This window comes from Chenopodium quinoa, unplaced genomic scaffold (genome assembly GCF_001683475.1).
Source record: "Chenopodium quinoa cultivar QQ74 unplaced genomic scaffold, ASM168347v1, whole genome shotgun sequence".
Lineage (NCBI taxonomy): Eukaryota > Viridiplantae > Streptophyta > Magnoliopsida > Caryophyllales > Amaranthaceae > Chenopodium > Chenopodium quinoa.
In genome coordinates, this window is record NW_018744367.1 from 3248954 (window position 1) to 3275197 (window position 26244).

The 26244-nt window shown below is 40.9% G+C and overlaps 1 protein-coding gene across 1 annotated transcript; it reads left to right on the forward strand.

Annotated features, from left to right (window-relative positions):
- Positions 1–3746: 3746 nt before the first annotated feature.
- On the forward strand, positions 3747–4283 carry LOC110696675 (protein FAR1-RELATED SEQUENCE 7-like). The gene has a single exon (XM_021874029.1). It carries the CDS (start codon positions 3747–3749, stop codon positions 4281–4283), a length of 537 nt encoding a protein of 178 aa, XP_021729721.1.
- Positions 4284–26244: the final 21961 nt, after the last annotated feature.

The window sequence follows — 26244 nt, forward strand, 5'->3', positions numbered from 1 at the left end:
CTCTTCTGTTGTAATCCATGCTGCCCTAAATTGCCCCATTTCTCCTCCTCTTGGAAAGAATTTCTCATCTCCTCTCAACCCAAAATCTCATCCTAAAAATTGTATCTGTGTTGTTGTGGTTGATGCGAGGCCATTATTAAATTGAATGCGGAATCTGGGTAATTGAATTGAATGTGGTAATTGTAATTGAGTTGAGCTGTGTTCTTCCCTATTCTCTCATCCCTGCAGGTATTGTACCTATCTTAAATACTCAACTGCGATTATAGGTTTCATGTTAATTAAGTAATTAAATTAGGGAATGCTCAGATGGGTGCGCGATTTTAGGGTTTGTTTAATTTAATTTCGTGTTTTGGGTGGGATGATTTGGTCTGCTAGTACACTGTAAACACAAATATGGAGTTAATGTTAATTGAATTAAATTTATGTGTGTTTGTTAGTTTATGGTTATGACTATGATCTATGTGGTCTGCTAGAAAGGTGGGAGACTGCTGATGAGCTTTGAAAAGATGGAACCTATTATCATCTGTACTTCCACTGTTGATACATTGTAACACGAATTATTAAAGTCAATGCTGAAATCAAAATATAGGTAGTAATTACAGTCTATAACGTTGGGGAAGCTATAACAAGAAATTTTTGTTTGATAAGATTTGTGGCTAGCTTATGTTGGTTACATAGTATTGTCTGATTGTATGAATGGTTATTGTTTGATTGCCTTTACCCCATAAGTCGTTGAGTTAGTTAATGGCAAAATATTTGGATTTGTAATCTGCATGGTGTAGGTGTAAATGGCAGATGAAGTATTGTATTTGTTTGGTGAGGAAGGGGAGTTCTAGGATGATGTAGAAATGTTGCAGTATAATCAACAAATTGTTGAGCTTCATGCAGAGGGGAGTGATGATAGTGGAGGATATTGCACTCCAGATGAGCAAGAGGAGAAGGGTGATGTGTCCATGGTGAACATGGACGTGTTAGGGTGGATCCTCCTAAGGTGGGAATGATTTTTGAAACATGGCAAGAAGCTGATGTTTTTTATAATGCATATGGTAAGCAGGAAGGATTTGGGATGGTGCTTGCTCAAAGTGCTTATAAGATGGTGCAAGGAGTTAAGGTAAAACGTGCCACAACCTGGAAATGTGACTATTTTGGTAAACTAGATAGTAGAAAGAGGGTGCGGGGAAAAGACTTTCAAGGGAGTTAGAAGGGGAACCCGTAGCAACAAAGAAGTCGAAAAAATGCGGTTGTGGTGCAAAGGTGTATGCTGGATTGTTGGAAAATGGTAAATGGGAGTTGAAGATAGTAGAGTTGAAGCATACTAACCATATTCCAACCCCATCTAAAGCATTGTTAGTTCCAAAGTACAGGATGGCTGAATTGGAGAGAATGTCTTATGTTAGGCGAAGGCTTGAATTTGGTGATAATGTTGGTATCAGTTCCTCAACAATGCATAACATGTTGGCTAGTGAGAGGAATAGCCTATACAATATGCCATTTACTAAGATGGACTTGCATAATTTGCGGGCTAGGCAAAAGAAGCTGAAATTCAAAGATGGTGACGCAAATGTGATGATGCATTATTTTCAAATGATGCAGAAGAACAACAAGAATTTCTATCACATGCAACAATTGGATGCAAATGGGGTGCTACAGGATGTAGGGGTGTACATAAACAGGTCCGGACCTGAAAACCGACCTGAACCGGACCGGTTGGGACCGGACCTGATCCGAACTTGTAGATTCAAGTCCGGTCCCGGTCCTTGAAATTCAAGGTTTCCAGTTTCGGTCCGGATTAGGTCCAAAACCAGGGTTTTCAGGTCCGGACCTAAAACCCGGATTATATATGTATATATATAATAATATAAAAGCCTCAACCTAAATACCGTAACCTAATACTTCAGCGCCTCTTCTCTGATTTTTTCTCTCTCTTCCTCTCCTCTTCTCTGATTCTCAGTCTCACCTTTTCTCCTCGCCTCTCCTCCCTGTAAATTTTCTGTTTTTTTGTTTTTCTAGGTTTTTTCTTTTTTCTTTTTTTTTCCTAGAATACCGAAATAGAAAATCGCACCCACAAATTACAAATACAAACTGAAAAAAAATATACGTGCAAATACAAATACATAATTATCTTTTTTAATGAAATTGTAATGTAAAATTATAAATTTTGTAATGTAAGTTTGTAGATCTATTTTTCGAAATTTTCTGTTTTTTGTTTCGGATTTTCTGGCAATTTTATGTATAATTTGTTTTTTTCGATTTATTCGTTCGATTTTTTGTTAGGATTTATGTGTGGAATACCGAAATCTGGGTTTTTTCTGTTTTTTTTTTTTGTTTTTCTGGGTTGTGGGTTTGGTGGACTCCAGGACGGTGGTGGTTTTTTTTTTCAATTTTTTTCGTTTTCTGGGTTCTGGGTGGGTATCGGTGGGTCTGGGTTGTTGGGGTTACGGTGTCTAGGTTAAGGTGGTTAAGGGGTGAGCTGGGGTGGGTAGTAGAAGGAACGGAGGTTGTGGTGGCTGGTGGTGGGCTGTGCGTAGGGGTGTTCGTGTTAGTGTTTAGGTTTGATCTTTCCAGAGAAGCAAACAATCCGTATGTTCATGTCTGTTCATATCCATTTAAGCAATCTATCTTTCCAGAGAAGCAAACAATCTGTATGTTCATGTCTGTTCATATCCATTTAAGCAATCTATCTTTCTAGAGAAGCAAATAATCAGTTTTCTTATAGTGAAAGTGGAAGTGTGGAACCTATTAAATTACCCCATTTTGATGTAAATTTGGTTCGTTGTTGCTTTTTGTAGAAAATTTGGCTTGAATAAAGAAAAAACGAAAAAAAAACAAATTCAGGTCTGTTCAGGTCTATACCCGGACCGGACCTGAATTTTCAGGTCTGACCCGGAACCGGACCTGTTGATTCAGGTCCGGTCTCCGGTCCTCAAAAATCACTAATTCAGGTGCCGGTCCAAACAGGCTCGGTCCAGGTCCGGTCCGGTTTTGGACAGGTGTACACCCCTAACAGGATGTGTTATGGGTCGATGCTAGAAGTAGAGCTGCTTACGAGGATTTTGGTGATGTCGTGTGCTTCGATACGACTTTTCTGATGAATAAATATGATTTTCCATTTGCAAATTTTGTCGGTGTAAACCATCATGGACAGACAACATTGCTTGGTTATGCCCTAATATCTCGGGAGAATACTGAAACTTTCAAGTGGGTGATGTTATAATTTTTCATTTCAATAACTTCTGTTTATAAGTTTAATTTTGCATTACTTATTTTGTTTTCTTTATTTGTCATATGTTATATTAGGTGGGTGTTTTCAACCTACATTGATGATATAGGGGGAAATCCTCCCATGGCTATATTGACTGATCAAGATGCAGCAATGCGCAAGCATTGAAGGATGTTATGCCACAAACAAGGCATAGATGGTGTCTTTAGCATATCACTGAAAAGTTTGGCAGCAAGTTAGGCAAGTGTAAAGAGGAGCTGAAGAATGTAATATATGATAGTTTAAGTATGGAGGAGTTTGAATTAAGGTGGAAGGAGTTCATAGCGCAACATACTTTGGAGAGTAACATGTGGTTGGCTATATTGTATTCAGAGTGGGAAATGTGGATTCCCGCGACCATGAAGCACATGTGTTTGGGGTTGGAATGAAGACCACCTAGAGGTCGGAAAGCATTCATAATTTTTTTGATGAATTTTTCGATAAGAATACCGGTCTTTGTGACTTTACTGAGAGATATGTGAGGGCTATGGAACACCGGATGGATACAGAGAGGTTGGTAGATGGGAATTCTGCTGTTTATCTTCGTGGCTTAGTGACAGATTTCAAGATTGAAGAGACGTTTAGGAATGTTTACACAGATGCAAAATTCGTGGAAGTACAACGAGAGTGCAAAAGGTTGATGTACTGTAATTGTAGCAGCATTAATAAAGAGCTTGGAGAGGGGTGCTATGAGCACATAATTAAGGACATAGTTTGTGTTTATAGTGATTTTGACAAGAAGGAAAAGCCTATAAACAGGTGGATATTTTACCAGGTTTTGTATTGTGCAAAAACTAAAGAAGTTGAGTGTGAATGCAAGATGTTCGAATGTAGTGGGATTCTTTGCAGGCATTGCATCAATGCTCTTGAAGTGCAACAGATATCTGACGTGCCTAAGAAGTACATCTTGGATAGGTGGCGTAAATATATTTACCGTAAGCATAGTAGAGTGAAGGTTACGTACCATGATATTTCTAAGACTACAGAAGTACTTCGTTACGACAAGATGATGATTGCATTTTAGCCTATTTCCTGTCTTGCTAGTGAGAAAGACGAGGCATTGACCATGGTTATTGCAGGGCTCAAAGAGCTAGAGATGAAGGTTAAGTAGATTATAAAACCTGGTCTTCCATTGAGCAGTGTTGGTAAGACGATGACTAAGAGCACACCACACAGTGTGAACAAGGCATTCTGTCCTACTATGGCTGCTCCTTCTTCTGTTGGTAGGAGTGTTATTGTAGGAGATGGTCATGCGGGAAATATAGTTAATTGCGGAATTGTTACAGCCAACTCTAGGTGGCATTAAGGATCCACCTACCAATAGGGGTCTTGGGTGTGTGAGATCTTCTAGGTTTATGACCACATTTGAGGAAGTGTGCAGACAAAAGGAAGCACAGAGGAAACACTATGACAAAAAACGTCGCAAGGACAGAGCAAAACAAAGGGAACAAGGAGCAACAGAACAATTGAGTCATCAAGGGGTTACAACTCTTGCAAGGTAAATTGACTTTGATCACAGCCTGGGACCAAATAGTGAGGTAATCATAAGTAGGTCCATGTGATCAGTTTTTACTTTTCATCATCTAATACTTATATCTTTAGTTGTATCATAATTTAACTCCTTGTTTGATCTAATATGTATGTATGTGTTCATTTACAGTTCAGCGAAGATATGGTAGGAAACTACTTGATTTCAACAGGATGTGACTCAGAAGAACATATGTTCATTCCTGAGGATGAGCTGATCTAACGTAATGGTATTCAATGGGGTTGATGAAAAATCCCTTGCTTTGAAAGTATGGAATTTGATCCCAACTTGGGAAACACTTAAATTTGGGCTTAGGCCTGTCGGCGTGTTTAATTTTAATGAATTGTTATATTAATGGCTGTTCTTATTATATTATGGACACTCTTTGTGTAATTTAAGGACTTTTAATGGAGTGTTTAAGTAATTATTAATTTCAATTTTTTTTTTATATTATGGCTATTAATGTTATGGAGTGACTTATTACGGCTATTAGTGTTATGGAGTGACTTTATGGAGTGACTCATTATATTATTGTAGACACCTTATTATGTCTCCCCAAAAACCAAACCCAGTGATGAGTACCTTTCACATCTTTGACTATCGAGTTAGGTGAAGAGTTGAAGAGTCTCGTGAATTTCCCTTTGGCCTGGACCATTTATAACCTTTCCTAAAATGTTTTAATCCAAAATCATTCATTTCGTGTCTTTGAAAATCATTCATTTCGTGTCCTCTTTATAAAACGTCCAAACCAGTCTATTTTGGTCCATGATTCTGGTCCAATTATTGTTTAGTTGGATGGGACTTGAAAAGAGCTTTTCAACGATATATTATAAGCCCAAATCCGACTTATAACGAAAAGTTATGGCCAAAATACTAACCTTTCCTAAAATGTTTTAATCCAAAATCATTCATTTCGTGTCTTTGAAAATCATTCATTTCGTGTCCTCTTTATAAAACGTCCAAACCAGTCTATTTTGGTCCATGATTCTGGTCCAATTATTGTTTAGTTGGATGGGACTTGAAAAGAGCTTTTCAACGATATATTATAAGCCCAAATCCGACTTATAACGAAAAGTTATGGCCAAAATACTAACCTTTCCTAAAATGTTTTAATCCAAAATCATTCATTTCGTGTCTTTGAAAATCATTCATTTCGTGTCCTCTTTATAAAACGTCCAAACCAGTCTATTTTGGTCCATGATTCTGGTCCAATTATTGTTTAGTTGGATGGGACTTGAAAAGAGCTTTTCAACGATATATTATAAGCCCAAATCCGACTTATAACGAAAAGTTATGGCCAAAATACTAAGCCGAGCCCGAACAAAGCCTTACCTGCGACCCAATGATCATGTGGAGGGTCCATTAACCTTAACTTCATTCCTAAATCCATTAGGATTTATTGTGAGCTTCTAGAATCCTCTAAAAGGTTCTAATTTATTCTGTTTTCGAAAAGATAATGATTTAAGAATTTTACATCGGATAAAACATTTGTTTGTCAATGATCCTAATCCCGGTCAAAATAAAATATGTACAAATTTGATTAACCCAATCCGATTGGAAATCGGATACCGTACGAATTCTATCTTTCCAAATACTAACGGTGAGCGACAGCACCATCGCGCCGCGACAAGTCTGTCGCGCCGCGATGGACCTGTCGCGCCCGATGAGAAGCGTTTTACTTCGAGTTGAATTTTGACTCTTTTCTGATCCTTCAACCCTCCTTTTTCCTTAAATATAGAGGTCGTTTCATCCCGTTTTCATTCACCAACAATCATCATCGAATACCCTCTCTAATACTTTCTCTCTCTCATGATTCTTTTCTAAGCCTTAGCCTAAACACATCCTTGATACTTCCCCAAGCAAACACCATACCTCCTTCACAAGCTTCGAATACTCCTAGCCAACCTCGAAGTTGCTTCGACCTCGACGTGAAAGGTTGATAGTTCTAAGGGTTTGGTCCCAAATCTATATTTCAATTCTTATTTGATTTATTTGATTTAATCTTTCTTGAAGTTTACTAACGTGTGTAGTTTTGATAGAAAAAGATATGGGGCATCAAAGTAAGTAATTCGATTACTTAATTATTCTTTTGATAGAAATTATGCTTAGAATATTATTTTAATTTCTAGTATCATGTTAGGATGTTTATTTTGATTCCTAGTATCATGTTTGGGGTGTTAATTAATATTTTTAATATCATGCTTTCGGTTATCATGTTTAGGCTAAAACATTGATCTTTATTTTTAGTGACATGCTAGGATTTGTTATTAATCTGTTTAGTATCATGCCTAGTATCTTACTAATAACGTTTTGATGTTATTATTATGATGATACATTGCTTGATTATTCATGATTGATTGTTATTGCTTGATCACGCCCCTTCTTGCAAGTTTAAAGGGAATTTGTACTTGAAATCACGCCTAATAAGATAATTGATAATTCGTTTTAGGCTAATATGATTTTAATTCAAGTGATCACCAATAATAGATTTGATTGTGCATTAATAATCAACCAACGTAGATTAAACAGGTTAAGGGTTAACTTGATGTATGTATGTTGATTGGAAAGCGCACATGAATATCATAAGAATTAAGTAGAGGCCGATTTAGGGCAGGTTCAATCTCTTTTAGGTTGGATTCGTACCATCATCCCCAAATATCCACTCATGGTTTCGGACCACTATGGAGTTAGCGATCTCCGTGATCGTGAATGGGGTGTAACCTTCACACCCGTGAACGGTTTACAAGTTCCCAAAACTTGTTGGCGACTCTTTTATCTCTAGCTTCCTTACCTTTGGACGCCACCATGCTTAAAAGCATGATCACAGTGGGGCTCAAAAGGTTGAGTTTAAAAAATTCCCTACAGTTTTTGTGACTCCACTAGGGACGATTTCTAATTTTAATTCCAAAAATTTATTTTGGCAATTGATTAAGAATGAGTGGATGAGACTTGAAACATTTTAGATGTTCATTGTGCGTAATTTTGATTAACATTGTGGCATAAGCATAAAAAGGTTTGCATTGGAAAGACCATCTGTAATGCGTAAAAAGCATAGGATTTTTACACGTAGGAAAAGCTGGAAATATCTTTCACAGCTAAAATTGAATAAACCAAGCGAAAAATCGGAAAAAAAAACTTTGAATTCCAGAATTGTCGCGACGTGCTGGAATTGTCGCAAGACGACAGCGATCGTCGCCAAACGACAGCTTTATCGCGGCACGATAGAGCTGTTACTGCGCGACATTCTCTGTTTTCTCGGTCCGAGTTCTCGCGACATTGCGCCAGTTTTGACCGATTCTAGTACTGTTTTGCCGATTTTACTTCCAGATTAAGTTTTTTCGACTTTTCTAGAAACCATATGTGTTCTACATATGGTCTTAGCCCTTGAGAATTCACGCTCCATCCACCGTAATGAACGCTCCGTGCGACAATGGGTGCATCCGAGTTTGTGAATTCACCAAACCATGTAAGCAAGTTTAACTTACGGGGTCCCATCCATCATGCCAACCCTTCTAAGGTAAGGCTTCCGCGCGATGCATCTCGATTCATGACCATGGACCCTCTTGGACACCATAATCCTTGACCTTAGAGAACTAGAGCCATGGTTAGGTTGCAAACTCATTGCATCATGTTGTGACTACTTGACTACTTGTGCATCTCTTACTTGTGCATACTTTATTTGTGATTAAACTAACCTTTTGTGTTGCCTTGTTTTTTGAAAATAAAGTCTAACAAACTAACCAAGGACTAAAAAGGACTTTGCTTAATTAATTGGTTAATTAATTCAAACCTATAAAGTCTAAACATACTCGACCTAGTAGTCCATAGGCTTAAACCTTCGAAAGGATCACCGAAAAACAAACTAGATTGACGTTCCATTATTGGTGCGAAAATTTGGTCTATGCTGCAGAACGCCAGGTCTATCGCGCCGCGGCAGTCTTGTCGCGTCGCGATGGAACTAGCGTTCCGCGACAGTTCCATCGCCACGCGATGGTTCGGTTTTTTCCTTTCCAAGTCTTTGCGTCGAGTCTAATATGCCATGATTAACCGGTTGAATCAAACGAAGTCTTAACTTGGTCTTTGCTTGAGTCTAATCACATATTTAGTCCCATGGTCATTACACGAGTCTTGAACATGTCACTTTCACTCACGAGTCTTAGCACACACTTTGTACATGTCTTTTAACCATGACCATGTCAAGAGTCTTGTATGCGTATTTTCCGTCATTTTTCTAGGGGGGTAAGTCGGATATTATTCTCCTAACATAAACCATGTTACTTGAAAACTTGATTTGATCCCCATACTAGATTCCCAAAATATACACCCATTTTTTGCTTCTTCAACCCAATAAAAGTACGAGTCAATTTGAGTCAAGTCATTAAAAGAGTCAATGGTTTAATTTTACAGCGCTTGTTCAAGGAGAGAAGGGCGCTTAACCAAGGACAACACCTTTATACAAGTACTCCTATTCGATAGACCGGTTCGAAAGAAAAGAAAGATAATAATGGCAGACAGTCAAGAAGATTTTGAGAAACTTCAAACAACTGTGAATGGACTCGCTGAAATGCTCAAGGGACTCACCACCCGAGTCGAAGACCCTAACAAACAAATACCAATTGAGACAATCAAGTATATAAAGGATAGCCTGAGTCAAATCTCCAATGACTACAAGTACTTTGGTATAAGCTCTAAGGGGGTCTCAGTGGACAAAGATCTTTTTCCGCAGAAGTTCTCTGCCAATGACATCCTTAAGTTCAAAGCTATTGACAACCCTTATTTCCACTTGAGGGTTTTTGAGACACTCATGGAGATCAAGGGGATTGACAAGAAGGTTTTCCCCTCACTCTTCTATCTCTCCTTAGAACCAATATGCCAACAATGGTTCTTCTCTATAGGCACTGAGAAAATTGCTACTTGGGATGCTATTACACATGCTTTCATTGATAAATACAAATGTAATATTCAAGTAGAAACCAATCATAGTGAACTTGAAATACTTAAACAAAATTAAAGAGAATGAAGGTTTTACTACATTTTATAATAGATGGAAGGAAACTTCTACTAGAATGATTGAAGCTCCAAATGAAAAGGAATATGTAAGGATGTTCATTAAGAATCTCCAAGAGAAATATCAATGTAACTTAAATACTTTCAAAGCTGTTTATAATATAGCCATTGAAATCGAAGATGACCTTGCAAAATTGAAAGCTGCTAACAATAGTAACAACAGTGGCTGGAAAGGAAAGAAGAACGACAATCCTTCTTCTTTTGAAAACGCCTACTCTAGCAACAATGTTAGCACCTACAATTTTAATGATATCTTAGCCATAGACAATCAAGGACCAAGAAGACAACAAAAGAGAGAGTTCACCCCTATTGGGATGAGCTATGACACCACCTTTGATCGTCGCCATGCCAAGGGGCTCATCACTCCCATTGAACCTATTCAAGATCCAGCGCCTGAAAATAGATCATCCAACTGGAATCCTAACGCCTATTGTATGTACCATCAAAGTAGGGGTTATACTACCGAGAGTTATTGGAAACTAAAGGAGGCTGTCCAATATTTGATTGATAATAACAAGCTTCCCGTTCCTCCAGCCAGCAAGAAGACTGAGTGATGATAAGCATAAAGCACGAGGCGGGCTTCAATGACAAGATTTCACGATTCCTTTCTTATTTTTTATTTACCCTTCCCCAATAAGTCTAGCATAGGCACCCTTTATCTTCCTTAGATTTATTTCATAAGTTTGATTTTTTTTCCTTCTCCATTTTTAATAAAATGAGCATTTTATTTCTTTGCATATGATCATTGTATTTCTTTCATTAAAAAAAAAAAAAATCCACGCCGAACTTAACACAAGGTATACCAATGAATTAAGGCACCCTTTGTAGCCACATCATATTACCTTTACCCCTTTCGAATATACAATCCTTTCTTGATAATACACTTTGAGCCTCGTCTAACGATTGACCTTTCTTTTTTCAACCCTCATCTACCTAACCTTGGGATGGGACGGTGTGCAACTTATGCAATTTTCAAAGCCAAGTGAAAAAGCTTGAGTGATTTTCACCAAAATTTCAAAAAGATTTAAAAGCAATAAAAGTGTGCAAAAGGGCCAGTGTTCCAATGTCTCTGATATGAACACATCTTGGATTGCATCTCTTGACACTGTGAGTGATAGACTGCATGATCGGGATTTCCCATACTTATCCAAAAGAAAATTCGAGAATAAATCTCAAATACAAAAGCAAAAACAAAGAAAAAAAGTTTAAAAGTGAGAAAAACCTCAAGCATACAAATACCAAGATTCAAAATCAAGGTTGCACACCTTGGGTGCTTATTTTTGGTCTTGAGCCATTATCCCTTCTTTTTCAACCTTTAGCCTAGCCCCGTTACAATCCTTAAAAGACCTCTTTGTGGTGTACACACACTTGTGCGAGGTTCAGCTAGAGCTACGTTTTGCTTGATTCTTGACGAATACGTAGGCAACCTCACATTGGGGTGCGGCCGAAATAAAAATGCATTCACCCATATTCACATTCATCATGATTAGAGGTGGGCAGCGTGCCGTGCCGGGCCACCGCGGGCCGTGCCTAGTCGTGGCTCGTGCCAGGCCATGTCGTGCTTGCAACTTGGCGGGTCGTGTCGTGCCGTGCCGGGCCACCATTTGGCACACCCCAGCCCATGAAACGGCACGACCCATGTGCCTGCCGTGCCGTGCCATGCCAAGCACCGGGCCGCCCAGATTTTTTTTTTTTTAAAAATCGATATATATTTTTTTAAACAACTTTTTAAATGAGTATATTTAAATAATTTTAATTTATGTTTTTGTATTATTATATTATTATTGTCTTTTTATTATTATTTTTTTTTAATAATTATAGTTCTTTTACCGTTTATTATTATTTATGTTATTTTTATTATTAATACATTATAATTAAATTTATTTTTTTTATTATTATACATTTTTATTATTATTTAGCAAAAAACAAGAATGCATATAATTAAAAAATTGACTAGTGCGATAACATAAGAATTGATGAATAAGTTATTTTATTATACGCCGGTACGATAAATCGATAATACAATAATTGATAATGATAAAAATCGTACAATAATTGATGAATAACGTAACTTTATAGCTTATTTTATTATACGGGGTAAGATAATACAAAAATTAGCTATAATTAATAGTATGTAATCTAATTATTCTTCTTGTTCTTCTTCTTCTTGTTCAAGGAGGTTATCGGGCAATTGAATTGATTGAGAACTAGTAGAACCCAACATTCCTTCATCGTCATCGTTTTGTGCATAAGTATAATCTTGGGAGCGAGTTTCGGCATCCAACCAATCCTTGAAACAAACACACATTTCAAGTGTTTCGGGTTTTAGACTTGTTCTTCTACCGTCTAAAACCCTACCTGACGCACTAAAAGCTGTTTCAGAGGCAACAAAGGAGACTTGGATAGCAAAAATATCACGAGCCATTGTCGCCAAAATTAGATGTTTCGTGCTTTGTGTTTTCCACGAATCAAGGATGTCGAGGTCGTACTTCTCTTCGTCGTTTATGACTTTCATGAAGTCGTAACTTAAGTATATTTGCAACTCCGAAACTTCGCTTTGTGTTCTCCTAGATGATGATTCGCTACTTGAAAACTTATACATCATGTTAGCAGCTTGTGCAAATAAACCTTTGGCCTTTTTACTTACATTTTTGGATGATTGAGAAGGAGCAAATCAAGACACGGTTCCATATTTAGATTCATATTCTCTATATAAGGAAAAAAATTGATTGGTCACATTAGTTTTATAAGATTCAACATCATCTTCGAAACTCATGCATTGAAAATAAATATCAATAAATAAAAATGTGCTATCATACTTTTACCTTTGATCTAATATAGAAGCAAAAATATAAATCATAGGGATAATAGTGTAATATTTACGCCATTTTTCCTCCATTGATGGAAGATATCCATCATAATCGTGTTGTGATCGGTGTTCAGTGAAAAGTTGTGCAAGTAAACATGCATTGCTAAGAAAAGAATGAGCACAAGGATTATAAACAGAAGAAAAACAATGTGTCATACTATATAATAATTGTAAAAACTGCATATATTTTTCACAATTAGACCAATCATCATCTAATAAAGCAAACTGTGGAAATTTTTTATTATAAAAAATTGTTAATGGATCCATGTACTCGATTTCCATACTTAACATTTCATAGGTGGAGTTCCACCTAGTTGCACAATCCGTCTTGATTTTAATAGCCTTTATCCTTTGTTGCCTACAAAAAGCTTTCTATTCCTTAAATATCATATTAGTGCTATTAATAGACATCATAGCATTTCTAATTTTGTGATAAAATGGACCAATTGCTTGTGTTCCATCCTTCACACACAAGTTAAGAATATGATAAATGCATCTAACATGAAGTGCATCTCCATCTAGTAACATCAGTCAATTGTGCTTTAACTAAATTTGCACTAAATGTCATAGAAGTTGTATTATCAAAAGTCATAGACATGATTTTAGGCCTAAGATTGTATGCATCAATAACTTGCATTAAATGATGAGAAATATTAAGACCGGTATGGGGGTATTCAAGTATTTTAAAATGGGTATCCAACCAATGACAAATCACACACAAATAGTGATATCCGTAACCACTATCCCATGCATCCGCGGTCAAAGAAACTCTACACGTAAGATTACTTAATTCATCATATAACTTCAATTTTTACTCTTGAAAAGATTTCATGGCAGCCGAATGGGCAGTTTTTCTAGAGAATTTTTTGTGTTGGGGTTGTACTACTCGGTTAATGTAATTGTTAAAAAGGGATCATTTTTGCCGAAAAGAAAAGGTTGTTTGGCATCTACTAACATTCTCCCAAGTTCATCCCTATCTCTCTTATGATTGTAAGTGAAGCCATGTGGATGGAATTGAGAGATTTTGGGTTGATTTGGATCACTAGATGGTTCACCACATGTGCGGACATGTCTACTTAGGTGTCCCGTCCCTCCTTTGGTTTCGGCTGAGTAAATTTTGTTACATGTATTACACTTGGCTTTGGTTCTATATCTACTTAAGAAAAAATGATTCCAAACATTACTCTTTCGTTTGGTAGCGGCAAATTCCTCTTTAGTACACCATTGGTCTAATGTGTTTGGATTTTAGGTGTTTGGAATTTGGGTGTTTGGCATTTGGGTGGATTGTTCACTAGACCTGATGACATTTGTTTGGCTACCTTGGCTAGTATGATAAGAAAATTAATTTTATGAGCCGTATAAATGAGGTGAGAATTGGTTTTGTTGGAATCCCGAACTAGATATAGTCCAAGAAGACATATTGTCAAATTGTTCGAATTCTCCCATGGTTTGGGGATGAAAGAAGGGGGTGGAAGTGTTCGGAATGGACATGTTAGGGGAGGGCATTGAGTGTTTGGATTTGGTGGTTCCCTACTAGTACTAGTACGTTTTGACTTGGCTTTTCTAGAGGAGGAGGAAGGGTTCGGGTTTGATGCCATGATTAATAATGATAACAAAAATAATAACAACAACAACAATAATAATAATACAAATAATAATAACAAACAATAGTAACAATAATAATAGTGACAATAACAATAATTATAACAATAATAATAATAACAATAATAATAAATTAATATATAATAATAATAATAATAATAATAATGATAATAATAATTATAATAATAATAATAATAATAATAATAATAATAATAATAATTGTTTTGGGTAAAAATACCCAAGGCCACGTGGCCCAATAAATGGTGACACGTGTATGAGAGGTTCAAAATGAACCAATCCTCGGCTGACATGTGACATCTCCAATCATTAGGAAAAAGACGGCCTTCAAGGCCCAATTCCTTAGACAGCCCACCATTCCTAAATTTCCGTAACCTAGGAAGGAGACATGAATCCCAAGATCCTATAAAAGGAAGATGTATTCCACCTAGGGAACAAATTCATTATTCACAAAAAAAAAACCCAGAGAAGTCAATGATTGCAGATAATTTATTCTCACCACCGAGAATATACCTGATCTAGGAATCCGAGAGGATCCCACCTTTCTTTCCGCACTTTTTACGTCTTCCGAACACGTTCTAACTTGATCGTCGAAGGCGGAACTCCACCCAACCGGAGTCTCCGTTGTTTTGCAGGTACAGGCACCCGGAATCCAGTCTTGGTGTTGTAACTCTCCCGAGGGACACAAAAAACCCCGAAATATTTGGCGCCGTCTGTGGGGAGAGTACCTCTAAGATGGCTTCACAAGAACCTGTACCACTTCCTAATGAGAAACGGCCTATGGCCGGATTTGAGGTCTATTCGGATCATGACACTGATGACGACTTTGAAGTCGAAACATATGTGGTCGTTGATGGGTCACTCAGAACCAGACGCACCCGTCCCATAGAAAGAAGGGAACGGGGCGATGAACAAGCTGGTCCTAGTAAATCTTCCGGACAATCGTCTGGACAACACCAGGCGGCAGAAGGCACAACCCCAATTACTCGAGACGAATTCATGAAATTCATGACAAGTTTCAAGGGGGAAATTAAGGACCTGATCAACAAGAAGACGGTTGGCTCCAACAAGGGTCAGTCGGCCAAGAAACCTTCTCTCTCTGAGAAGAACAAACCGGTCAGGGACCAGGAGCCCACTCCACATCCTAAATCAAAGGAGGGGAAGCAGCCCTTGATTGATCTTACTAAAATCCGATTCCCTGAGACAGGGAAGAGGAAGGCCATCTGGCATGTCCAGATGGCTCAAAGAAGGCTTATTTTGATGCCCGGATGTTAATCTAGCAGAAGAAGGGTCAACAATTGTCCAAGTCGGCTTCCACGTCGACTTACCCAAACAGCTTTCAGAATACCTCACTGAGGTATTCGCAATCAAATCGAGAGAGTCAGTCAGGCGGTTTGTTCGTTCACACTGGCCCTCAGATAATTCATTAGGCTCCGTATGTGCCACAGCAGCCATATATGTCGTATGGACAACCATACATGCAGCCGACCCTTTTTGGGGGTCAGGCGGCACAAAATGTCCAACCTTTGGACTGGCAGCTTCGTTTGCTAAAACTTGGGGAACAACCTTCTGCGTTCTCTAGGGAGATAACAGAGGCGGCACATCCGGCCAAGGTTAAAAATGTTATGGTGCGTACTTATGATGGTACCACCAACCTTGAAGATCACCTGATGGCCTACACCAACCTCATGTACTTACAAGGGTTGGATAATGCGACCTGGTGTCGATGCTTCCCGGCTACATGGAAGGGCATCGCCCAACAATGGTTTGGCAACCTGCCAGCCGGCTGCATCAATAGCTTCAAGACGCTTGCGTACTTGTTTGCTTCTAACTTCTCTATAAACATCCCTGCTAAGAAGACAAGTCTTGACTTAGGTGCAATACAGCAGGGGGATTGAGAAGGGCTAAGGTCCTATTTCAGGCGATTCAATCTGATGAGAATTCAGATTCAAGGGCTGTCTGATGAAGTGGCTTATACAGACTTCTTTAAAGGTGTGAAGGACGGGTTGACCTTTAAGTTCGACCTTGTCAGGAAGAGGGTTGCTACTCTCCAAGAAGCTCTGATGGTGGCGGAAGCCTATATACAGGAAACTGAACTTTGCGCTGTCAGTAAGCAGTCGGACCCCAAGAAGTTTGACAAAAAAGAGGGTCAGCAATCTCAACCGGCCAAAAAAGAAGAGAACAAAAAGAGAAAAGAAATTTGGGTGGCAGATGATTCTGAACAGCCGTCCCAGAAGAAGAAGAAAGAGTTTAAACCGTGCGTTCCCAAGTATGAGTTTAACAAGGACTGCTACTCCATCCTCATGGAGATTGAAGAACGGGTGACAATTGAGAAACCGGCTGCAATGAAAGGTTCCGCTAAAAACCGGAACAAAAACAAGTATTGCCGCTTTCATGAGGTTATTGGCCATGACACCAACGACTGCTATAGCCTCAAGCGGCTGTTGGACCCTCTGGCTGATAAAGGGGTGCTGAAGTCCTACATTCTGAAGTCCAAGGTAACCCTGAGGATGAACAATGGACAGTCGTCCAACAAGGCATCCCAACCTGCACATAGTTCGGAAACTGATGAAGAGCCGATCTATACCATAGCAGGCGACATTGCTGGAGGAGGCCCAACCATCCGAGGTGCCAAAGACTATATCAAGAGGCGGTTGGATGTCAACTCAGTTGATGAGGGCCAGGCGTCAAAAGACACCTTTCCTGAGGTCATCATCACCGAAAAGGACAGGGGCAAGGTCAGGCGGCCGCATGATGACCCCATAGTCATTGAATGCAAAGTGGCCAACCAGAAGGTAGGTCGGATCCTTATTGACACTAGGAGCTCGTCTGACCTGATCAGCCATAAGTTCTTAGCAAATCTCAAGTACAAGCCCAGCAGTATGCACAAAGTGTCTCAACCCTTAGTTGGTTTTGAGGGTGGAGTAGTGCATCCGGTAGGGAGGATTGACCTACCCATCCGGTTAGGGGAGAAGGGAGAAGGACGCCACATGGTAGTCCAGTTCTTGGTTGTTGAGGAGTTGACCGCCTATATTCTGATATTGGGCCGTCCAACACTGAATGAATCGAAGGCCGTCATCATTCCATCCCTTATGCTCCTAAAATTTGAAAAGGATTACGGGTCTGTAGGTTCCTTGAATGAGGATCATAAGACGGCAAGAGAGTGTTACCTCTCAGACGTCAAGCCTACTGTGGCTGCATCCGACCAAGGAGAAGAGCCTATAGACCTTGATGAAGTCAAGGAAGTCGCGCTTGCTCCAATAGCAGCCGGCAAAAAGAGAAAGGCCGACAAGTTGGTGGCCGTAAAAAAAGAGAAGCAATAGCAATCACTTACCAGGGAATGGTTAGATGAACTCCGTCCCCAGCCGGCTGGTGAACACATGGATATCGCTCTGGATGACACTCGCCTTGCACAATCTGCTGAAAGAATTCAAAGACATCTTTGCCTTTGAAGTAAAAGAGATGCCAGGCGTCAGCCCGGATCTAACTGTTCATAAACTTGTCGTGGATCCCAAAAAGAATCCGGTTAGGCAACAGAAAAAGAACCACGGTGAGGAAAGAACTCAGGCGGCAGCCGCTGAAGTAAAGAAGTTGTTGGATGCTTGGTTCATTCGACAATGTTACTTCCCGGATTGGGTTGCAAATGTTGTTCTTGTAAAAAAGCCGAATGGTACCTGGCGCATGTGTGTTGACTACACAGATCTGAACAAGGCATGTCCGAAGGATAGTTATCCCCTTCCAAAGATCGACAGTCTGGTCAACTCTACAGCCGGTCATGCCTTGATGAGCTTTATGGACGCCTACTCAAGTTTTCATTAGATACCCTTGTGGAAAAAAGATCAAGAGAAGACTGCATTCGTCACTGATCAAGGATTATTCTGTTATAGTGTGATGCTGTTTGGGTTGAAAAATGCGCCTGCTACTTTCCAACGAATGATTAATACAGTCTTTATTAATTAAATTGGGAGGAATTTAGAGGCGTACATTGATGACATGATAGTCAAATCCAAGCTACAGACGGATCATCTTGCTGACCTCCAAGAAACCTTCACCACCCTCAGGCAGCACAAGCTCATGCTTAATCTCAAGAAGTGTGTCTTTGGTGTTGAGACTAGGAAGTTTCTCAGATTTCTAATTGACCAAAGGGGGATAGAGGCCAATCTAGAGAAGACACAGGTGGTTATTGACATGAAGTCACCTTACACCGTCAAGAAATTTCAAAAATTAATCGGTTGTCAGGCGGCATTAGGGATATTCCTCAGCCGATCAAGTGACAAGTGCATTTATTTCTTTCAAGCGATCTAGAAGAAGACTATGTTTGAATGGGGGGAGGATTCTAAGGCGACCTTTCAGAAATCGAAAGAACACTTGTACTCATTGTCAAGACTTGTTAGCCCACTGCCATAGGAGGTGCTTTACATGTACTTAGCCGTCTCAGACCATGCCCTCAGTGCTGTTCTCCTGGCTGAGAGGGACGACAATCAGCTCCCGGTCTATTTCATTAGCCATGTTTTTCGAAATGCTGAACTACGGTACCCCATGGTTGAAAATTTTGTCCTTGCTCTTTTCATGGCAGTCAAGAAGTTGAAACCTTACTTCTTGGCAAAACCGGTTGTGATCTACACAGATCAACCCCTCAAGCGACCAATGACAACTTTGGAGTCATCCGGTAGGATGCTCAAATAGGCTATTGAAATGCAAAGTTTTGAGATCTCTTTCAAACCAAGGAAGGCAGTGAAGGGTCAAGCGTTTGCCGACTTCATTGTCGAAATGACAAGGCCGGCTGAGCCGGAGAATCTTGACCAGGTTTGGAAAGTATACGTAGACGGGAGCTCTACTATGAACGGCTGTGTTGCAGGCGTTATACGCCAGTCTCCTGAAGGGGACAAGTATGAATATGCACTACGGTTCAACTTTCAAACCTCAAATAATACAAGAAAAGTTAACGCCTGCTCTGATTCACAACTGATTTTAAGCTAGTACCATGGTGACTATGAAGCCACCCATCCGGCTATGATCAAATACTTGCAGGCGGTAAAAAACGAGGCTAGGACATTTGATGAATTTCATCTAAGTCAAGTTCCCAGGTCAGAAAACAATCCGGCAGAAGTTCTCTCAAAACTGGCATCATCCGCCTCTTGTGATACGCCTAGGTTAGTCTTTTGGTAAGTTATGGAAAAAAGGAGTATTGAACAAGATCCCATTGGAATGCTGGACCAAAGCTCTACGTGGATGGATGGCATCCGGGCTTATCTAGCAAATGGCACTCTGCCGGATGTATACTCAGAAGCGGCTGCGATGAAAAAATGTGCCGCAAGTTTTGAGATTCATAATGGAGAACTTTTCAATAAAGGTTATTTGCAGCCGCTATTGAAATGTATCACCCCACAAAGGGGGAAAGAGGTTCTAGGGATCTGCACTCGGGTTTTTGTACATCACCATTGGCGACAAGGTTATTTTTGGCCCACTCTTGAGGCAGACGCCATGGAAATGGTGAAGAAATGTGACAAGTGTCAAAGATTTGGCAAACTCATACACCGTTCGGCTATTGATCTGACGGCTATTCACAGCCCAGTGCCATTCGCCAAATGGGGCATGGATATTCTAGGTCCGTATACGCCTGCTACAGGCAGACGACGATATGTTCTAGTTGCTGTTGACTACTTCACCAAATGGGTGGAAGCAGAGGCGGTCAAAGGCATAAAGATAAAGGATGTCATCTCCTTCATTTGGAGAAATATTATCACCCGGTTTGGGGTACCTATGTCTATGGTCTTTGACAATGGCCCTCAGATTGAGACACCTGCCCTCAAGAATTGGTTGGGAAATCAAGGGATCTCACATTGCTTTGCATCAGTTGGCCGACCCTAAGCAAACGGCCAAGTTGAAGCTTTTAACAAGCTCATCTCAGACGGCATTAAGAAGAAAATTGAAAGAGCTGGCGGTCTATGGGCAGATGAGTTGCCTCATGTCCTATGGGCCATCAGAACAATTGAAAAAGGAGCAACCGGTGAAACCCCATTAAGAAGCCGTCTTGCCTATTGAGCACTATGAGCCGACTCTTCGAGTCATGCTTTATGACAATGAGGCTAACTAGGAGGCCATGCGGCTAGCATTGGACTCACTCCCGGAGCGCAGGGGCAATGCCGCCTTATGTCATGAGATTTACCGTCTGAGAATGACAAGAGCCTACAACAAAAGAGTACACAAACGACCCTTGAAAGTAGGGGACTTTTGTGTTATGGAAAATAGAGGCGACCGGTAGGGCCAATGAGCAAGGAAAATTAACTCCCAATTGGGAAGGCCCCTACCGGATCTATTAAGAAGTAAGAGGCGGCACCTACCGCCTGGAAACCCCAAACGGTAGACAGCTGGCCAAAACTTGGAATGTAGACGACTTAAAAAAGTACTACTTCTAAGACTTCAAAATTTTTGTAAATAAAGTTTATCAATGAAAAGTTGTTCTTTATTTTCAATCATATTTATTGCTTTCTGCATAATACCGTATGTGCTATGACCAAACAGACTTATTAAAAACTTAACAGCTATGTGTTGTTCCTTATAGAACACCCTGATGAGGCCAATGGTCAGATGATATTAAAAACCGTCTGCTCCAACATGAGTAGGCAACTGGTGACACCCATGCGGGTGAATTTATCGTAGAGAGCATCTCCCATTCAGGTGGCACATTGCTCTATAAACTTAAAAACAAATGGCCCTACCGATTCTCTGGATTAAGATAACTCGCAGCCGTTTGAATGATCAAGTGAGACCTGGATAACCTAGGTTACCGTCTGTAATAAACGGTAACCGGTAGCTATCTTGGTTGGATATTTGTTATTGCCCAGAGGCAATACAAACGGTTAAATTTGAGGATATAAGCTAAGCAAAAACTTAGCAGTTATAAAATACTCGTTAAAAGCAACTACTCACGGCCAATGGCCGTTTGCTACTAAACAATAATTCGTCTGCTCCAACAAGAGCAAGACATCCGGTGAAGCCCATCCGGGTGATTTGGTTGTAGAAAATTAGCAGACTGATTAACCCCATGAGGATTAACTGAAAGCCGGTTGACTTGAATAATCTAAGATGGAACCTAGATGGTATAACATAAACCGCATGCCTTATTGACACTAGCTGGTATCCGGCTGCCATTCCAACTTAGATTAAAGCTCTATGAAAATTGATTCAGATATGGGCAATGACCGTCTGATATTCAGTCCGGGAAATTACTGTCTGATATTCAGTCTGGGCAATGACCGTCTGATATTTAGTCCGGGTGCTCAATGGACGGCTGTCCTCTTTGTTTGGGGCAATCAACCCACTTTCAATACCAAGTATACATCCGTCTAGGGGCAAATACACTGCATGTATTAGGCTACTTGGAAAAATATGTGCATATTGAAAATTGCAAAATAAAAATAAAAAAATATAATAAAAAAAAATTAAGTAAAAATTTGGCAAAACCGACTCAGTCGGCAAATCATATAATAAAAACCGACCAAAAGGCCGAGAGAGTAATTATCAAACCGGATTTACATCCGGGTAAAAGAAATATTGTTAAACAAATACAGCAGAAATACTCGGCACATAGGCCAGAAATACAAACGGCCACCAAAAGCTTATATTTACTGAGGTAGGGCCGTGGGCACATCCTTCGCAGGCAGACCAGGAGCAGAGTTCACCAGGGCTTCATCTTCTTGCTGCTTTTCCTCCTTATCCTCCCCTGCACCATCAGCAGCCTCCTCGCCGAGCTCTTTTTTGACCCACTCCTGAAACGGCTCAGGCTCCGGCTTCCCTTCAGCCCTTGCTGAGAGAACAAGATCTGCGTATCTATAAGCCAGGTCCCCGATGTCGTACTCAACATCCGGATACACCAGCTCCCAGGCCATCTTCATTCGGTCTTCGCAGTCTTGCTCATTCTCCTCAATGAGCCGGCTCTGCTCAGTCTTCAAGGTTGCCCTAAAGTTGCCCTAGGAGGCGATCATCTCCTTCTTCATACGGTCGACGTCTGCTTTGAGAGTGGTGTTCTCCTTGTTGGTCTCCTCCATGGATTTGAGGCCCGACTGAGCACTTTTGAGCTCCGCCTTCAGATTTGAGGCCTTCGGGTTAGCCTCAGTAAGGGCAGCCATAAGCTGCTTGATGGAATCCGCCTGTGACAGGAGCTCAGCTTTAGTCTCAAGGTCATGTATTAACTTTGAATATTGAGCTACATCACTGGACTCAAACACCTCTCTTTTGGCTCGCCTTACCTCTTCCTACTTTCGAGCATACGACTTTTTCAGCCCCTCTACTCGCAGCATCATCTGTATACATGCAAATGGTGTTAGAAAAGAAACCGGCAATACACTTGGAAAAATGAAAGTTGTTATACCTCAGACATCAGCATGGCTTTGGAGAACTACTGCACATCCAGCCGCCAGGGGGATTGATCTGCACCAGAAGGTAGATATGGTTAAAAAGCTACATAAGCGCCACCAATAGACTGTCGGCTGCCTGAAGACCCCACTGATTGTAGCTGTGAATGTGATTTGACCGGAATGGGCCAACCTAGTTCAAAGGGAGAGTTGAAGGGGTCAGTAGTACCTTGGGGATAAGGTTGTGGGCTCAAATCGCCTACAGCCACTGCTTGCAGCTTTGGGTGGCTGGCCACCCTTCGGCACCTCAGAGGCACTTGGCTGGAAAGAGAGGTCTATCCCCAGACTGACATTTCGGATATTCTTCCCCCAACGGTCATACGGCCCTTCCTAGGCGGAAGCCTAGGAGCTGACAAAAGCTTCCTGGATTTGGTAGAGCTGGTGACCTCTTCATCCGGCTTCCGCTTGACAAGCTTGGAAAGGGATCTAGGAGCTCCCTTGTCTCCATCCTGAGAAACAAGCCAGAGGTTAAAAATACAGTCGGAACCAGGCGCTAGCCATACAGTTAATTCATAACCGTTTGTATTCATGAATTAGGCAATGGGGAAGAAGCTGGGGCAGGCGGTTTATACCTGGCCTTTAGCCGCCAGAGCGACTTTCTTCTTCTTCGCATTTTCTTTACGGATGTCTGTTGCAGAATGAGCAGGCGTTTTGTTTTCTGGAAGCATTCTTCTGGCGGTTTCTGCAAAATAACCGTCTGTCAGATTATCAAGCAGGGAAAAGTAAATCACAAGTTAGAAACACTAAAGATGGCATAATATTGCCGGATGCATGCTTAACGTACGTCTGTCAAACTGGGTGCTCAAACCGGGTGCTCGAACCACAGGCGGACAAGAACGACTCATCTCTTAGAAATTCATGCTTGGGTACCCAGTTCTTGGGTACACTAATTAACTCCCCGGATGAGAGAGTGGTGGTTGTGAGTTCAAAAAACCCCGGCTCTATTATTTTTTCATAGTCCTCATCCGGGATCTGTGGAAGTTTGCACTTCTGCCCCAATAGATTCGGCTTCTTGTTGTAATTGCGATATAAAAAGTTCTCTTGCCGCTTGGGGGCAGAAACCAAATAAAACCGGTTCTTCCAATCAGACCACTTAGACGGTTTGTCTAGGGCCATTAAATAGTTGGGGTAGGTGGTCAAGGTGTACCACGCCCGCCAGCAGCCTGGGCTATGGCTGAGATAGTGCATGTGGGCAAAAGCCTCCCAGCCGGGATGGAGGCCCTACATCTTGCATGCGACGATGTAGCCCAGAATGTTAACCCGTGAATTTAGGGTTAACTTCCACACTCCCAGGCCATATCCTTGTAGGATAGCCTTAATGGCATCATGGAGGGGGAAGCGGAGACCGGTTAGGAAGGTCGCCTCATAGCAGCCGAAGAAATTATTGGCGTTTGGCTAGTCATCCTTCCAGGAAATGGTACCCAATTCAGGCGGCACCTGGATGACATAACCCTCGCCAAGAGGACGTTTAGACTTAAAAACCTCCAGGTGCTTTTCCATGTTTGCCCTGTCTCTGGAAAAAACATGGATCCTGAAAGGATCCCACTCATTGTTCCATTTTAGCCTCTCCTCTGCCTCGCTATCCTCAACCGGTGATAGTGAGCCGCTACTCTCTCTAGAGCTAGACCCAGAGGCGGACTCACCCCCGCTTCTCTAAGGGACAACCTCATTCACCTCCTCAGAGCCAGACATAGAGACGACATCTTCATCGTCTCCACCCTCAGATCCAAGGATCCCGTCACTAGGAGTGCTGGGTGCACCCGGATGGGATCCTCTTGCCTCTTCAGCCTGTTTAATCTCTAGCCACACACCTTCTATGCTCTCTTCCGTATACTCCAGATCTACAGTCTTCCATCTAGTTCGAGCCATAGTGTCCTGCATAGACACGGAGACGGTCGAATTTGGAGATGAACAAGAGTGATCCAAGCACTCAGAGGCGGCACCCCCATTCCTAGACTCAGCCGTACTAGGGAACCAGCTTATTAAACTAGGTTGTGCCGTGTGTGCTGTTGGGGAATCCATTTATGAAATGAAATTTACACAACGGAAAAAACTATGAAAGAGCTAAGAAGAGGAGAGACGGTACCTCTAAGATGAGTTGAAATATAGTCAAGCGTTGACCGGCTGTAACAAGCAGGCAGAAATCATATAGTTGCTTGCAAGATGCTCAGACGGTTCACCGGATGTACCTACTTGGTAAACAAGTGAATTTTCTAGAAAGGTACCCAGACGGTTCTGGGAAGTTCAGTTTATTGGGTGCACACATCTTTGTCCAGCTAGCTCATAAGAAAATGTTAGACCAATCTGGGACAATTAACTAACCGGATGTATCCCCTTGAAAAAGGAGAATTGTTTGCAAACTACCCAGACGGTTCTCACAAATTCTCCTGTCAAAAGCACATACGTTATACCGGCTGTATCTAGATTGAAAAGGACAATTACCATGAAGATACACAGGCGGTTGTAAGAGTCTCTCTTTCTAGAAACGGTTGACTCTCTTTCTAATTTTTGGAAATGTCCGAAAATAGGAAGAGTAAAAAGCTATTTAAGGAAGGGTAATTCCAGGGGCATCCCCGTAATTTCTCTGGAAGGTAAACGGTTAAAATGTTCATCAATGCCTGCATGACAAGTGTCATAGGTGCCACGTGGTACGCCACGTCACACCTATGAGGGGCAAATGTTTTGGGTAAAAATACCCTTAAGGCCACGTGGCCCAATAAAATGGTGACACGTGTCCTCCTATGAGAGGTTCAAAATGAACCAATCCTCAGCTGACATGTGGCATCTCCAATCATTAGGAAAAAGACGGCCTTCAAGGCCCAATTCCTTAGACAGCCCACCATTCGTAGATTTCCGTAACCTAGGAAGGAGGCACGAATCCCAAGACCCTATAAAAGGAAGATGTATTCCACCTAGGGAACAGATTCATTATTCACAAAAAAAAAAAAAAACCAGAGCAGTCAATGATTGCAGATAATTTATTTTCACTACCGAGAATATACCTGATCTCGGAATCTGAGAGGATCCCACCTTTCTTTCCGCACTTTTTACGTCTTCCGAACACGTTCTAACTTGATCGTCGGAGGCGGAACTCCGCCCAACTGGAGTCTCCGTTGTTTTGCAGGTACAGGCGCCCGGAATCCAGTCTTAGTGTTGTAACTCTCCCGAGGGACACAGAAAACCCTTTGTCATCCCTATCCATTTCGAGCTAGACTTGGGGGCTTGATCCCTACTTCATTAGCCTACCCAACCTAAGGGTCACCATCATTTGACTCTTCTCAAAATATTTTTCTACACCCTTAGCTCTTGCAGCTTAACCTTAGTGTCCCTTTCACATACATCACACATATATAGCCAAATAATCCTTCCCTTAGGAACCCTTTGTTATGAAATCTTGATACAACCCTGAAGCATGCCTTGTCATCTTAGATCACTCATTATCATAATCATCATTTCATCACAAAGTATAAGGTACTCTACCTCT